General features: G+C 42.7%; 1 protein-coding gene across 2 annotated transcripts in view; it reads right to left on the reverse strand.

Moving 5' to 3' along the window:
* Positions 1-17,638, reverse strand: part of KHDRBS3 (KH RNA binding domain containing, signal transduction associated 3) — a 136,204-nt gene that overhangs the window by 33,110 nt on the left and 85,456 nt on the right. For both annotated transcript variants that reach the window (XR_011600291.1, XM_070942007.1), the window contains exons 6-7: positions 14,069-14,261; positions 4,395-4,477 (exon numbers count right to left, since the gene is read on the reverse strand). Coding sequence is in view for 1 of the 2 variants with exons in the window: in XM_070942007.1 (XP_070798108.1) it covers positions 4,395-4,477; positions 14,069-14,261 (276 nt within the window). In the remaining variant the exon portion in view is untranslated. The remainder of the gene's footprint in view (positions 1-4,394; positions 4,478-14,068; positions 14,262-17,638) is intronic.

A 17,638-nucleotide genomic window follows, 5' to 3' on the forward strand; every position in this document is an offset into this window, starting at 1 on the left:
AGCAAGGGGCCAGTTTTAAGTTTTTGGGGGTTATCATAAAAGAGGACCTGACCTGGGGCGGTTACATTTCAGCACTGCTCAAAAGGGCTCAATAGAGATTATACTACCTGAGACTTCTCAGGAAACAACAACTGAATGAAAAACTGCTGGTGACCTTCTACTGTTGCACCATAGAGAGTATTTTAACTTACTGCACCTGTGTATGGTTTGCCAATTGCACAGTGGCAGATAGGACAGCGCTCCAGAGGGTTAACGACATTGCCCAGAGGATCATTGGTTGCCCTCTCCCCTCTTTGGAAGAGCTTTATAGCTCCCGCTGCCTTAAGAAAGTTCAAAACATTCTTCAAGATCCATCTCATCCTTGAGCACCCTTTCTTTGAACTATTACCATTTGGCAGACGGTACAGGATAATAAAAACAAGGACAAATAGGCTGAAAAACAGCTTCTATCCCAGGGCAGTAACTGCATTGAATTCTACTGTATAGTGCAATATTAATGCAATATCGGTTTTCAATTCAATTGTATAGAATGTGAAGGATGTGTGTTTGTGTTTTATTTTTAGAATTATAATGTACACTGAAGATGGCATTTAATTAATTTGTACGAAGTGCAATGACAATAAAGTAAGCTAAACTAAATTAGCCGGCAGCTTCATTCAAAGATGTGGTGGCAAACCTATTCATAATTAGTAAGTGCGCTACTGTGGGAACATAAAATTTCCTTGAGGTATTGATAAGAAGAGAATATTGTAGCTCAGAGTTGAACTCTGGGCGTCCTTTGTTCTCTTTCATCTTGTTTTTTTGCAGACATTTCACTACCTAGCCAGTTACTGTCATCAGTGCTAGAAGGGAGTGGGGTTTGCTCTCTGTTTATATACGAGCGACTTGCCCCGATGGTGTTGGTGAACCAAGTGTTGTTGAATCACAAACACTCCCACCAGCACTGACAGGGCAAGCTGCTTGTATATAAATAGAAAGCAACCCCATTCCCTTCTAACCCTGATGATGTTACCTAGTTGGGCAATGAAACATCTGCAAGAAAACAATCAAGCTAATGAAACATCTCCAAAGCTCAGAGATCCTGTTGCTTTTTTCTCTGTTTTTCTTCCCATCTTTCTCTCCCTCAACCTTATGCCGAAGTGGCTCTCTCTTGATAATTCCAAAACTATAATGTTTGCTTATTATCTTATAAGAGACGGATAAGAAATGGGGATAAAAGCCATCTTTCCTGGGAAACAAAATCCCTTCTCTTTCTGGTCACATCTTCTTGAGTTTTAGTAACAAACTTCATTCTCTGCCATGTTAACTCTCTCTGCAGCATCTGTCACTGCCATGAATGGCTGATCATAAGTATCTTGGTAGTGATCTGAGCGCTATTAAGCAGATGGTAGCGCTAAATCCAAATGATGTAGTACATTTCCCTGGTGGACTCTGTTTCTATACTCCGCCATTATTCCATAATTCCTCTGTGATAAATCTTATGTATGCTGGAGAACATTAAATACTGGGCTGACATCAGCAACAGAATGATCAGCAATGGGTTTGCATTTGCCCCTATATTCTTGCCTCTGCAAAGACTAGTGTGGGAGACGGCAAAAAACCCGCAAGGCTCGCAACCCAGTGGCCTAATTTTGTGCACAGCAAGTGTTTAAAAAACAACAACAAACAAACCAGGCCACACATACCAGGACTGTTTACAAAATGCATTTAAAGCAGAATTTGTGAGCTACGCCTGTTACGGTTCTGATTTTCCATTTGTTTCTCTGTTCACAGAAGGACTTGATAATGGAATTGTTCTGGATCAGTCCAATTAACAAATTCTTAAGGCTCTGACACTAAGATTAGTGAGATAGTAGTTCAAGAAGACTTATAATTAAGGTTATCTGAGGGACTGTCTCTTGTCGGTCACATCTACCCGACACGTTAGAGCGGGGAGGCAGGGGATGCTGAGGCTCCCATCCCTGAGGGAGATACACCTGGTGGGACCCAGAAGAAGGGCCTTCTCCGTGGTGGCTCCCTCTCTCTGGAACATCACCCCCCACCCCCGAGATTAGAATGGCCCCCATTCTAATTTTCTTCCGGAAGACCTGGTTCTGCTAGCGGGCCTGAGGAACCCAGAGTGGGATGGATCCCATTAAATGGCTCATGTGATCGACTGTCGCTGGGGTGGGAGATGGAGGTGATTTTATTACATTAATTTATTTGATTTTTTAAATTTGTTTTACTGTTTTTAAATGTGGTTTTTATATTCTGTAAGCCACCTTGAGTCGCTATGGGCGAATTGGCAGCGATATAAATTTAATAAATAAATAAAATAAATAAATAATGGAGTCCCCACAATGCTATCTAACATCATGTGTAGCCCAAAGATTAACATAAAGAATTACGTGGAGGAAGTGCAAAGATCAACCAGCCAGTTACTTTAAAGAATAAAAATTCAGCAAGTTACAAAGGGCAGCTTTCAAGAAATGATGGTTTAAAGCAGGGGTGTCAAACTCGCGTCGTCACATGACGTATCACAACCTCCCCCCCTTTCGCTAAACCGGGTGTGGGCGTGGCCAGTGCATGACACATCTGGCTCACGGGCCATGAGTTTGACAGCCCTGGTTTAAAGCAACCTAGCTACCCTCATTTACAAATATCCAGCCGTTTTATGTCTTCAATTTGGGGGATCAACATATATAGTTTTGAGTATTAAACAGGTTCTCCCAAAACAACTAAGTTCAGAGTTGTACAGTCTTCAACATCTACACCGCTATTTTTTTTGGAATCTAGTTAATTGTGGCTTTCTTTTTGTGCACTGACTTGTCTCAGTTAAAGTTGTGCAAATTGATGTTAGTTTCCTCTGAACACTATTGCCCATGTCGTATTTCTCTCTAGTCAGTGGAATTGAGTGAATTTTGCCAGCACAAACACCAGTGGATCTTATATCCCTGCAGTCAGTTGTCAAAAGTAATTCCTATAAATAACTAAATCCATCTAGCCAGCCATCTCTCTATCCTGCTACAATATCTGTGAATGACAATGCATTGAATTCACTTCAGGAAGAACGAGAAGAATGGTTAGGCAGTAGCTGCTGAAATTTGCTTCCAGTTTGTAAGATAATCCCTTTAAATCATTTTAAGTCCTCACGATTACATTTTAGCTCAGCATTTTAAAGAAATTCCTTCAATGGCATTTAAAAGCTTACCACACCTGAAATACTGTTCTACTGCTTCAATGCGCATGCATGTAAGACCTATATACTCCCTGGCACAAAATGTTTGCAAAGATAGCAATAAATAAAAAAAATATTTAATTGTCGAGGGCATTTTGAAAAAGGATAACACTATTTTGTTATTAGTAAAAGTGCTTCTATGCCATTTCTCATCGGAGAAAACCCCCGAAGACGTTTTCAATAGCCGTAAAATGACTCCAAAATAAAACCAAGGGAAGGAGAAGGGAAATAAGGTAAACATTAAAATAAAAACAAGGCACAAGGACAACATTTAAAATATAGAATTCATTATTATCATTATTAATTAATCATTAGAGGAGAAATGTTAGGCGGAGTTATAATTAAAGACATCCATGGCGTGAGTTAGCACCACGGAGAGGTGAGGTCAACCATGAATTTTGACATTATTGCAAGAAAACTCCTATCGCCAGCAGGTTACAGGAAAAGAGAGCAGAACCTCTTCCAAGACCACAGGCACTGTAGGCCAACTTAATTGGACTTTCTGAGGGCACAAAGTCATCATACCCACTATTTTACTCCAACATGAACATGAACCTTCATTTCTACAATTGAAAAGTTGACATGATGAAAAGGGAAAGGATGCCCTCTGGATAGGCAGGGTGTCCTGAACTCTCCCCAAATGCTTTGGAGCAGGGGTTTCAAACTCGATTTCATTGAGGGCCGCATCAGGGTTGTGTTTCACAAGGGGGAGAGGGAGCAAGGTGGGCGTGACCAGCTCGATGTCACTCATGTCGGGGTCGCCTGTGGTGGCCTGAGCATTTTGCCAGTGAAAATGGGCTCCCAAGCTCGGTTTTCGGCTGTGACAGCCTCCTGTAACCCTCTGCCAGTGAAAACGGAGCTCGGGAGGGCCGCCCGTGGCCCTCCCGAGCTCTGTTTTTGCTGGTAGAGGCACTATGGGCCGGTCCTTTGCTCTTTACAGGGTGGTCCCGCGGGCCAAATCTAAGTACCACACGAGCCGGATCTGGCCTCCGGGGCTTGAGTTTGACACCACTACTTTGGAGGGGTCACTGTTTTTCCCTACCCCGAAAACTCCATTAGCTCTCTGACATCAACAGAAGAAACGATCCTTCACCCCAGCCACCTACAGCTGAAACTTCTAACCCTGTTAAAAAGAGGGTGATTCCAGCTAAGTGCGTGAGATGATTATTTTCCTTACCTTTGTGCCGGAGTGCTATAGCTGTTATCATAGGAATCGTAGCTCTGTTCATCATACGAAGTGCCGTATCCATCATCATATTCCTATAAAGAAATGCCCACATAAAGGCAGCATTACAATTCAAGAGTTATACCAGATCATCACTTTGTCTGTCTGGGAAAAAAGATCACTCTTTCCTGGAAACCTAAATTCACAGAGAGATGCTGGCGAGACTGATTTAAGTACTCAGTAAAAGTGAGCCGGTGTTTAATTCAGTGGTCTCAAAAGAAAGAAAATGGAATGGCTGATCCCATGGCAAGCAAAATCTTAGGAACATCTGATGGGAGGACATGGGAAGCTAGGAGTCAAAGAATTCTTCCATCTTTACTTATGGTCAAATTAACTGCTCTGGACAAGGGAAAATAAACTAGAAGAGGGGGGAAAATTAAGCTAAAGAGATGTCTATGGAGATTCTCAGTCATCCAGGTCATGGCTGCCCCAAAGGTGCTTTTTCAAGAGGCAACTGGACTTTTTGGTTTTTCCTTGGAGACGTTTTGCTTCTCATCCAAGAAGCTTCTTCAGTTCTGAACTGAAGAAGTTTCTTTGATGAGAAGCGAAACGTCTCCAAGGAAAAACCAGAAAGTCCAGTTGCAACACTGCAAGATTTTAAATCCAAATCAATTCCTTTTCTTCAGGATGATAGAAAATGATCCTGAATGAGCAAAGAAACAACCGAGGCACCAATCAAGATCAATTTTAGCCAGCATTTTGAATGGCAAAATAGCATCCAAGCCACTAAATAAATTAATCCAGATACCAAACAAAATTAAGGCTTGGAAATTCACCAAGACCCTCTAAACGTCCTATAAAAAAATTGGACTGGACTTCTTCTAGAAGGACGAATCTGCGAGTTGTGTAAGGGAGAAATAGCTTTTGTTCTGACTCATTTACAGTGGTGGTGATGTAATCACAAGCCCAGCTACGAGTGTTAGCAACTCTATTGGCCAACACAATGACCTCTTCTCCATACAGGTAAGGAATAAAATCCTGGATGTTCAATTTGTACTCTACAGAAGCCTTTAAAGTTTCAGCAATGCCTGCAGCTGGCCAGTCTCTTGGTAACCAGGATTGTGCTTGTTTTATCATAGTTGATGGCCAGCCTTCCCTCTCTGCAATCCAAGGCAAGGCCTTGGAGCCTCTGCCTTAAATCCATTTGTCTGCTCAAAAGGACTGCATAAAGAAGATTGAGACCCAGCTGTTGGGCCGACTCTGGGAAATTCGAGTTTTGCTGAAATGATGGAAAGAATACTGAAACGAAAAGAAGGGGATGCATTTTTGCATGGGAGAAGAATGGGGAAGGCAACATCAACAAATTGCATTGAATCTGCCTTGAATATTTTATGTAACAGAATTAACAGAATATTAGAGTTGGGAGTGTCCTTGAGGTCTTCTAGTTCAATCTTCTACACATCCAGGTGATCTAGATTGTTTCAGACAAATGACTGTCCAATCTCTTCTTGAAAACCTCCAGTATTGGAGCACCCACAACTTCTGGAGGAAACTCGTTCCACTGGTTAATTGCTTCCACCATTAGGAAATTTCTTGTTCTGCCTTTAGGTGCTTTACAATTATATTATTTTTCTAAGTATGTAGAAAATGTTTCTACCATTTTAGCTTTTCCCTCTGTGTCCTCAAAGAGGTACACATCTTCAGCCAGACCCACAGCAAAAGGAGAAGATGGCAATTTACGCAAGAAGCTCCCAGTTTTGCCCAAAGCTTCTATGACTAGTGCTAAGAGACAGCATTCTTTAAAGGTAGTTGGAATACTTTTCTACCAGGTGTTGTAAGTGCTTGTCAAGTGTTGGCTGATACCTCCTGAATCCAGCTTGTGACTCTGCCAAACAGCCTCCCAAGACAACCAGTTGACTAATCTCCCAAACAGCTGCCTGGTTTACACTTCACTAATTGGATTTAAAGGGTTAATTGGGAAGAGGATTGCTGGATTTCTCCATTTCCCTTTGTAATAAACTGGCATTCGAATTGATCACATGCAGCGCTTGGAAATCGATCTGGAATTACCAGTGTAAACCGAACTCCTTAAGCCCAGTAACCTATATTAGCCTTGGCCACAGTTGGCCAGGGATCAACACTCCCTAAAAGTCCCCTATTAATTTCTGTTGCTCTTCTCTGCACTCTTTCCAAAATGTAAACATCTTTTTTATATTGTGGTGACCAGAAGTGAATGCAATATTCCAAATGTGCTTTTATTTATTTATTTATTTTTATTTATTTATTTATTTATTTTTATTTCTATACCGCCCTTCTCCCGCAGGACTCAGGGCGGTGCACAGCCAAAATAAAACATCGTATACAAAATTTAAAAAACAATTTAAAAACAATTAAATAATTTTGGCCCAAATAATTTAAAACAACCCAAATTAAAACCGAATCAATTAAAACTGAGAGGACGGAATCAAGCCAGCCCAGCTAGATGGAATAAGTGTGTTTTTAGGGCCTGACGAAAAGTCCGGAGGTCTGATATCGTGCGTATCTCTGGGGGTAGGTCGTTCCAGAGGGCTGGTGCTGCCACAGAGAAGGCTCTCCCCCTGGTGGTCGTCAGCCAACACTGTCTGGCCGACGGCACCCTGAGGAGGCCCTCTCTGTGCGAGCGAACCGGCCAGTGGGAGGCTATTGGCGGCAGAAGGCGGTCTCGCAAATACCCCGGCCCTAAGCCATGGAGCGCTTTAAAGGTGATCACCAACACCTTGAAGCGCACCCGGAAGACTACAGGAAGCCAGTGCAGCTCGCTCAGGAGAGGTGTCACGTGGGAGCGCCCCGTCGCTCCCATAATCCCCCGCGCGGCTGCATTCTGGACCAACTGCAGCCTCCGGGTGCACCCCAAGGGGAGCCCCATGTAGAGAGCATTGCAGTAGTCGAGGCGGGAAGTGACAAGTGCTTGAGTGACCGTGCATAGGGAGTCCCGATCCAGAAAGGGACGCAACTGGCGTATCAGGCGAACCTGATAGAAAGCCCCCCTGGCCACGGCCGTCATATGCTCTTCTAAAGACAGCCGTGCATCCAGGAGGACGCCTAAGTTGCGAGCCCTCTCCGTGGGGGCCAACGATTCACCCCCAATAGCCAGCAATGGCACTAGCTGGCTATATCGGGACGCCGGAAGCCACAGCCACTCGGTCTTGGAAGGGTTGAGTCGGATTCTGTTTCTCCCCATCCAGGCCCGCACGGTCTCCAGGCACTGGGACATCACTTCAAGGGCATCGTTGGGGTGGCCTGGGGTGGAGATGTACAGCTGAGTGTCGTCAGCGTACTGATGGAACTCCACCCCAAAGCCATGGATGATCTCGCCCAGCGGCTTCACATAAATGTTGAACAGAAATTTTACTAAGGCTTTGTAAAGTGGTACTAGAACTTCATATGATCTTGATTTTATGCCTCTATTAATGCAGCCTAGGATTATATTGGCTTTTTTGGCTGCCGCCGCACACTGATACCTCATATTTAAGTGATTGTCCACTAGGACACCAAGATCCCTCTCACAATTACTGGCATTAAACCAAGTTTCCCTTAGCCTGTACCTTTAGTGTTGGTTTTTCTTGCCTAAATGTAAAACCTTACTTTTAATCTATGTTGAATTTCATTTTGTTAGATAGGGCCTATTGTTCAAGTCCTTCAAGATCTTTTTGGCTCTTGAGCTCGTCTTCTGGGGTGTTGGTGATTCCTGCCAGCTTAGCGTCATCTGCAAATTTGATGAGTTCCCCTTCGGACTATCAACACAATAGTTTTAAATTGGGGTATTTAAATTTATTGGGGTTTTAAATTTGAGCCACTTATTTAATTATTTTAAATTTTATATCATTGTTTTGTCTGTGTTTTTAAATAGGCTGTACACCGCCCTGAGTCCTTCGGGAGAAGGGCGGTATAGAAATATTATTATTATTATTATTATTATTATTATTATTATTATTATTATTATTATTATTATTATTATTATTATTATTATTATTATTCTACTCCTTCATCTAAGTCATTTATGAAGATATTTGAAGAGTATTGGACCCAAAATGAAACCTTGGGGTATCCCGCTGCTTACTTCCCTCCATGTAGATGTAGTTCTGTTGAGGACAACATGTTCTAGAAGGAACTCTCAACATGTATACAAGTGGATATTCTTTGAATTTTAAATAACTTTCAGGAGAGTGCATTTGAAGAAAAATGAGACTCAGCAGTGTTTTTGGAAAGGCAAAATAATCTGCCATAGGAGCTCAATCTGTTCATGTGTTAGATTGGGCTTTATTTGAGTTTTCTGTCCTTGAACCTTTGATGCCTGAGTTAAAGCGCCTGTGAAAAGCTAGGCGAGCTCTCAATTTTAGTGACAGCCAGTGGGAGAGTGTTTAAGATTGTGGAAAGAATTACAGAGACCCAGGTTTAACTTTAGCCTCCTTTGAAGAAACTCAGCAGGCTATTTGGCCCAATCTCTCTCTTTTTTTTGTTGCAGCACAATGGAGCTCACAAAATTGTTGCTGTAGGGGGAAAAGGGATGAGAGATGCATGAAGGCTGATCTGAACTCCTGGAGGGAAGGGAGCTTATAACCATCCAGCAAATAAAATGTCTGCATCACAAAATCCTTTAAAATGCCCCTGAAACTCTGGGTAATACCTCAAATTACAATATATTGAAAAAAAAAATTCTGCTAATAAGAGCTTCTTAGGTGTTCCCTGAGAATTAAATTATTTACCCAATAGAGTATTCTTAAAACAATTTCTGGATGTATTTATTAAACAAATTTATACAGTCACCCATCTTGTGAAAAGTTGACCCTGGGCCTCAGTCAAAAAAGCTAATACAATCCTTGGTTGTATAAACAGAGGCATAGAATCAAAATCATGTAAAGTATTAGTACCGCTTTATAAAGCCTTAGTAAGGCCAGACCTGGAATCCTGCATCCAGTTTTGGTCACCACATTAAAAAAAAGATGTTGAGACTTTGGAAAAAGTGCAAAGAACAACAACTAAATTAAAAGGCCTGGAGACTAAAATATATGAAGAACGGTTGCAGGAATTGGGTATGGCCAGTCTAGAGGAAAAAAGGAACTAAGGGTGACATGACAGCAGTATTCCAGTATTTGAGGAGCTGCCACAAAGAAGAGGGGGTCAACTTACTTTCCAAATCACCAGAAGGCAAGAGAAGAAACAATGGATGGAAACTAATCAATTGATGACAGCAGTGAGGAGAAGCAAAGAAAGGCCTTCGTGAGTGGGGATGCCTAGACAGGGCCTGGACTCTCCCATATCAGACTGAAGTTTGGATCCTATTGCTCAGGAAGCAATTTCTGCGGTCAAAGAACCAAAAAATCTGGAGACTAAACCATATGAAGAACGACAGCTGCAGGTTTTGGATCTGGCTAGTCTAAAGAAAAGAAGAATTAGGGGTGACATGATCGCAGTATTTCAGTATTTGAGGGGCTGCCACAAAGAAGAAGGGGTCAAATTATTCTCCAAAGCCCCAGAAGGCAGGACAAGAAACAATGGATGGAAACTAATCAAGCAGAGAAGCAATCTGGAATTAAGGAGAAACTTCCTAACAGTGAGGACAATTAACCAGTGGAACAGCTTGCCTGCAGAAGTTGTGGGTGCTTCATCACTGGAAGCTTTTAAGAAGGGACTGGACAGCCATTTGTCTGAAATGGTATAGGGTCTCCTGCTTAAGCAGGCTGTTGGACTAGAAGACCTCACCTCCAAGGTCCCTTCCAGCTCCAGCTTTATTCTGCTTGATATCATCCCCAAAGTCATGTGATTAAAATTTGGGCACTTGGCAACAGGCTCGCATTTACAACTGGTTGCAGCGACTTGCGGTCACAATTCACAACCTTCCCAGCCAGTTTCTGACAATCAACGTCAATTGGGGAAGCTAGATATGCTTAATGACCGTGGCAAAAATTGTCATATAAATGGGTCCAGTCATGGAATGACTCGCTTAACCAATGCATCCCTTAGCATCCAATATTCCAGGCTCAACCGTGGATTCTAGTTGAGAACTACCTGTACAAAAACAGGCATTTTAACATTTTAATTTATTAGAAAATCTCCCTCAAAGTCTGTTGCAGTGAGCTTCAAACATTATCCAAGCACAAAGCCTGTGGGATAAATCTATAGGTACCCCTTTCTGATACTTATGAGGGGTTAAAATTCTCTGAAAACTATGCGTCCATTTAGAAAAAAAGATCTTTCATTCTGCTATGCTAGAAGAACTCCTTTCACAGAATTTGCAGGCCCCTTTTTGCGTTTTTTTTAAAGCTAATTTGTATTTGCTAATTTGATAAATTTCTGGTGCAATCGTCCAAGGAAACAATGGAAGATAAATTTTTTACCTTTTTTTATTAAACATTTTACCGTCCGCTGAAAAATAGTGTTAGACCTGTAAATTCATATACCTGCCTCTACGTTAAGTTTTCTCCTGCACATCGAAACCCACAGCCAACAAAGCTATTAAAACTCAGGAGGAACTCTTAATATTTATTTACTGCGGACTTATTTTTTTCTGCTAAGAATTCAGATAGGGACTGTGCCCAAATATCTCCCTTAGAAGCCCAACTTCTAAGTTTAACAACTTCATGGTTTTTGACACAAGCCATCCTTTAAATATAAAAGTATCTCATTGAGTTAATTTTGCTCATTTCAGACATGAGGGGAAACATGGAACTACCAGTAATATTTAGGAAAACATGATACAAACATTACCCTTTGCAGATTCAGCCAGACAGCTCAATGTATGATGCTCAATTATCTCCAGACTTGGAAAATTTCACTTACCAACTTCTAATCATTTTTAAAAGACCTTCCTGAGGTTGTCTTTCTCTTTTATAAATCTAACGTTAGGGCCATTTCCTTGGTTATCTAAGACATTCTTCATCTGGCTAGCAGTACAATGGGGTGTAGCTCTAACGTTTTAATTCTTGCAATCTGTTTTCCAACAGATGCTGCTGTCAACAAGTCAAAATGTGCCACGAGACCACTTTGCAAAAACGGATCTAATGAGAAACAGTTGGTTTGAAGGTTATTAACTAACAACTGCCTGCATTTCAGTCATTGATCGGTTTGATGTAGTAATTATTCAGATCAGAGTTATGATCTGGTGGCGTTTCTTGAAAAATCCCTGCTGCTAGCTGTATTTCAAAAAGTTTTTTTTTTGGGGAATTAAGCCAAAGGTTTTGTGATCAGAAAGGTTGGCAGTCCCTGCAAAAGGAAGACAAGGGTAGTAAGAGCCAACTCTTGGAAGTTCCTGCGTAAATGGATACTGTAGCATCAAAAGGGGTTGTATTCTGAGAGTAGGTTACACTCTGCACTGAATTTCTATACCACCATCGTCAGGATACGATAAGTCCTTGACTTACAACAATTTGTTTAGCAATTGTTTGAAGTTACAACAGCACTGACAGAAGAAATGACTTACGGTTGTCACAGCATCTCCGCAGTCACATGATCAAAATTTGGGCTCTTGGCAAATGCCATGCATTTACTATGTTTACAAGGACCAGGGTCATGTGACACCCATTTGCAACTTTTCCAGTTGGCTCCTGACAAACACAAGTCAATGGGAGATGTTGGATTTGCTTAATAACTTTGTGTCAGGTCCACCGGCATGTCCTGCTGTTCTGTTGGGAGGAGGGGGGAGGAAGGCTTGCTAGCACTTCTCACATGCTTTTGCTTTTGCTGTAACTGCTTGGGAATTAGGGAGGGGGATTGTCTTTGAAGATGGAGCAGAATCCCTCCCAGCTGGTTCCAGCCTGGTTTCAAGGCCGATGTGCCCTGAGATGAACTGTTATCTGCCTAGCACCTCAGCGTTCTCGAAACAACCTTGCGGCATCACTTTGGCTACCGATGGATTGGTCAGGGGGATTGGGTTTGGGGGAACAGAAGAATTGCTTTGTGCTTAACGGGACTTTTCAGATTCCGCCTTGTTCTACTGCAACCACTTTCTCTCACTAAAAGTTCTTTCGATTCAACTTAATGGATTCAAGAAGTTTTGCTTTCCTGAGGGACTAACTGGGGCAGGTCCTTACGCCGTGGGAAAACTGGGCTAGACGATCAGCTTGTTGAGCAATGAAAATTCTGGTCCCCATTGTGGACCTAAACCCAGAATACCTGTGTAACAGTATCACCCAACTCCATTAACCGAAAAAGCACCTCAGACAATGATTAACACGTTCTGCAGCAGCCATGCAAAAGGACTCCCAGAACACAGAGAGATGCAACTGGTTGTATCCAGCCCAAATGGGGCTCCCTCGCTTCCTATGAGCTTCTGGTTCACATGGAAATTGTCCAAGAGAATTGGCTAATTTCCTCCTCCACCATATATCTTTCTCCAAGCAGAAAGAGGTAAGGACCAAATATTACCTGTTTCCCAATTAACGGGGAAACATGCCCCAAGAGCCTTGGTAGTACAGGGGTTTAAGGCACCCTGTTATTAAGCTGGTTATTAAGACCAGCTGCCTGCAATTACTGCAGGGTTCGAATCTCGCCAAGGCTCAAGGTTGACTCAGCCTTCCATCCTTTCTAAGGTAGGTGAAATGAGGACCCAGTTTGTGGGGGCAATAAACTGACTTTGTACAAATATACAAAAGGATGAAGGCTATTGCTGAGCACATTGTAAGCCGCCCTGAGTCTTCGGAGAAGGGCGGCATATAAATCAAATTAAAAAAAAAAAAAATCTTGAAAGGTTGCAAAGAAATTATACAGCATTATGGGGCTCGGAACTCTGCCTGACCATCAGATTATTTATTTATTTATTGGCTCGATTTATATGCTGCCCTTCTCCGGAGACTCAGGGCAGCTTACAATGCGTTAAGCAATAGCCTTCATACTTTTGTATATACCTGCTTAGTAGGGCTTTTGCCCCCCCCCCCAGAGCGGTGTTCTTTTTTATACAAAGTCAGCTTATTGCCCCCACAAACCAGGTCCTCATTTTACCTACCTCGAAAGGATGGAAGCCTGAGTCAACCTTGAGCCTGGTGAGATTTGAACTTGCAATAATTGCAGGCAGCTGGTGCTATTTAACAGCACTTTAGTTTGCTGCGCCACCAAGGCTCTTCGAATTATTACCACAATTTCCATAGCTAAATAAGATGTTTGCTAAGTGGGTTTTGCCCCATTTTACGACCTTTCTGGCCACAGTTGTTAAGTGAATGGCTGCAGTTGTAAAGTTAGTAACACAGTTGTCAAGTGACTCTGGCTTCCCCATTGACTTTGCTTATCAGAAGGTCACAAAATGTTATCATCACCTGACCTCAGGGCACTCCAAATACATGCCAGTTGCCAAACATCTGAATTTTGGTCACGCGATTGTGGGAATGCTGGAATGGTTAAGTGTGAAAAATGGTCATAGGTCACTTTTTCTCAATGCTGTTGTAACTTTGAACCGTCATTAAACACATGGTTGTTAACTTGATGTCCACCTATATCAGAGGTCTTCAAATGTGGCAGCTTTAAGACTTGTGGACTTCAACTCCCAGAATTCTCCAGTCAGCACTGGCTGGAGAATTCTGGGAGTTGAAGTCAACAAGTCTTAAAGCTGCCACATTTGAAGACCTCTGACCTATATCAAGGCAGGCATGTAAAAGTGAGCCAGTTGGCATAGGAACTCGATCGTATATCCATTATTTTGGGAGGTCAGTACTCACGTATTCTCCGTAGGTATCTTGTACCGGGAGTGGCGGGAGAGGTCGGTAACCTGCCGATGGCAGAACTCCTCTTGCTCTGGGAGCAATAAGGCTACGACCGCGGCTGACGGGACCTCTGCCAGAGGGGACTCCCCGGGGCGCTGGTGCCCCTCTTGGAATGCTGGAGGGTGGTGGCAGCACACCCCCACGGGCCCTACAGGGAAGGAAAGAGGGAATCACCATGAAAAGTGCACCTTCGGAGTTTTAGAACCTCCCACAAACTCTTCCAAGCTGGACACAGAGATTCAGTGCGGAATTACCTAGGAATCATCCCACCTAGCCCCATTTTTAAGTCTGTTAATGTGAGAACAATTAAACAGTGGCTTGCTTTAAGAGGGTGTGGGTGCTTCATCACTGAAGGCTTTTAAGAAGAGACTGGACAGCCACTTGCTGAAGGGTCTCCTGGATTAGAAGACGTCCAAGGTCCCTTCCATCTCTGTTCTGATCGAATTAATAAGAGCAATGGAATAGCAAATAGCAATAGCACTTAGACTTCTATACCGCTTCACAGTGCTTTTAAACCTCTTGCTAAGCGGTTTACAGAGTCAGCCTCTTGCCCCCAACAATCTGGGTCCTCATTGTACCGACCTCGGAAGGATGGAAGGCTGAGTCAACTTTGAGCCAGTCGGGATTGAACTCCTGGCAGTGAGCAGAGCTCACTGGCTTTGCTCACTGCTGGGAGTTCAATCCCGACTGGCTCAAGGTTGACTCAGCTTTCAATCCTTCTGTATGGCTATGCAGTGCTTTAGGCTCACTGTTCTAAAATATGTGGGAGCACAATCAGTCTGTGACTATTAAAGGAGCCACATCTCTTCCCATGTACATTGACTGCTTAAGTGGAAGTGAAGATTAACAGAGATGAAAAGTAGCAAAATGCAGGTAGTCCTCAAGTTATGACCATAATTGGGCCCAAAGTTTCTGTTGCTAAGCAAGAAAGTTATTAAGTGAGTTTTGCCCCATTTTATGAGCATTCTTCCACCACAGTTGTTAAATGAATCACTGCAGTTGTTGTAAGTTAGGAACATGGTGGTTAACTGAATCTGACCTTCCCATTGAACTTTGCTTGTCAGACGGTCACAAAAAGGGACACTGCAAGTGTCATAAATACATGCCAGTTGCCAAGTGTCTGAATTCTGATCACGTAACCATGGGGACGGTCTTTAAGTTTGAAAATGGTTATAAGTACTGTTATAACTCTCAATGTTCACTAAACAAATGGTTGTAACCTGTATCCCTTTTGGTAGAGCACCCTGAGCAACAAATGAGATTAATGTATGAATCTCCTGGATACTTCAATCAGAATAGAGCTGGACGGGACCTTGGAGGTCTTCTAGTCCAGCCTCCTGCTCAAGCAGGAGACCCTATACCATTTCAGACCAATGGTTGTCCAGTCTCTTTTTTAAAGCCTCCAGTGATGGAGAAACCACTTCTTAAAACTTCCAAGCCATGGTCAAAAGCAAATCTGATGTAATAGTTTAGGAAGGGAAAAAATAGATCAGTAACTTGGCGACTGATAATGATCTTCTCAAATGCTCATTAAGAGAATCATGAATTCCCCACCCCCACCCCCCAGCGGATGGTGATATATGCTTCCAGTTTTAGATGATTGATTACAAGTCCTTCCAGCTGTATTTCGTCACATAAATCTCATCCGTGGTGGGCTTCTACCCAAACCCGGCTGAGATGAGAGATGATGCAAACTGCCGTATGAAATGCTTTAATAAAGGTAAAAGCTGGCCTCGTGCGCTTAATAGACACGCATGATGAAAGGCATTGGAGAAAGATGCAATCTAATGGGTCAGAGAGCCGTCTGCAACTACCCTTCGGATGAAAGAAAAAAAAAAGAATCCCTGCGAAAATATTTCATTCGTCTCTTCAAAAGAAGTCTCAACGTACAGACGTGCAGTTACACAAACGTGGATATAGAGATTACGTCACTAAGAAGTACCGCTTTTCTTGCCTGCTTCTGGGAATAGAGGGATTTTAAAAAAAAAAAACTCCATAAGATTATTTTAATGCTTCAGAAACAAAACTTAAAGGATTTTAACCAAAGCAAAGGGGGAGAAAAAAAAATCTGGTTTTGGAAAAAAAGAAAAATAGGAGACTAGCAGCAGCTCTGTTCTTGAGTAGCAGATCAAGGGCCCACAGCCTGTCTAATACAAGGAACAGTTTTAAAAGAAGAAGAAGAAGAAAAAAAAATACATTAAAGGGCAAACAGAAGACATAGAAGAATCTGCAGGGGTTTTCTCTCATTTGTTTTCTTTTCTTTTTGAAGAAGTAGCAACCGATAAAGAAGACAAGACGGTGAACAGTTTGAAGATGACTTCAGCGATCAATGCTTCAGACCTTTTTTCATGTAACCGCACTCAGCTTTCAGTGTTGCGCAGATGGCTAGACAAGGATAATAGTTCATCATCTACAACATGCATGTGCCCCATCACCCCTAAATGCTATCTCTCCCAACAAACCAAAGAGGATAGAAAACAATCACATTTTTCCCTCCAAAAAGCTCCCAATCTTCTTTTCCAGCCATTATTTTGCCAGTCGCTACATGGCTAAGTGCAAAAACCTTTTTGAGAATATTTGCAGGAAGATTCGTCAGCAGCCTGTTTGTTTGCCTGATGCATTAATTTATTTCATCCAAAGGATTTATGCGGTGGCCCAAATTGAACAACGGGACTGAAGGCAGCTTGTAGGAAAACAAAAGCCCAAGATAAAAAACAAGCCATCGATAAGGATCAATAAGAGGCCACCAGGCTCACAGGTGACAGCTGAGAGAAAATTCTTTAAAAATGATGAGTATAGGACTGAGGCAGAGTTTCTGGGTGGGTGGCCCGGAGCGGGAAGGAGGGGGGAAAGGAGGGATGATTTGGGAAAGGGGGCAAGCGCATGTGCACATCCGTGCACGAGCGTCCATACTCACGGCAACACTCGCGTGACAGGGACCATGAGCTTCTGCGATAATGCTTGCACAAGTGAGGCCATGAGCGCCCACAATGATTGCGCGAGTGGGGCCACAGGCACCCATGACGCTCACACCAGTGGGACTGCAATCGGCCAAGAGCACCTGCGACAACACTGGCGTGAGAGGGGCTGTGTGTGCGGACTGACCGACCGCCCACACAGGCCAGTGGTGATTAGCCCACGGCTCAGTAGTGGGCCGTGGACCACAGGTTAGGGACCCCTGGACTAATGTTTCTATACTCTTCGTTGTTGATACTCCGTTTCCTCTCTATTTTACATTTTAACTATTTTGTCTTCTGGGTTAATAAATTATACACATAAAGATAATACAGTGGTATCTTGGTACTCAACGGCTTTGCAACTCATCAAATATGGGACTCAGTGCAAATGTTGTCCCGGTACTCATTGTTTGTTTTGTACTCAACGCAAAAACTAGAACTTGTCATTGTCGACTGCCTTGGGACTCAACAATATTATTCCTTATGGGAAAAATTAGTTTGGGACTCATTGTGCCTCTCAGAACTAATTAACGATGAGTACCAAGGTATCACTGTATATATCTGCCTA

Source organism: Pituophis catenifer, unplaced genomic scaffold (genome assembly GCF_029215685.1).
Source record: "Pituophis catenifer annectens isolate HBS135680 unplaced genomic scaffold, rPitCat1.0.hap2 SCAF_3, whole genome shotgun sequence".
NCBI lineage: Eukaryota > Metazoa > Chordata > Lepidosauria > Squamata > Colubridae > Pituophis > Pituophis catenifer.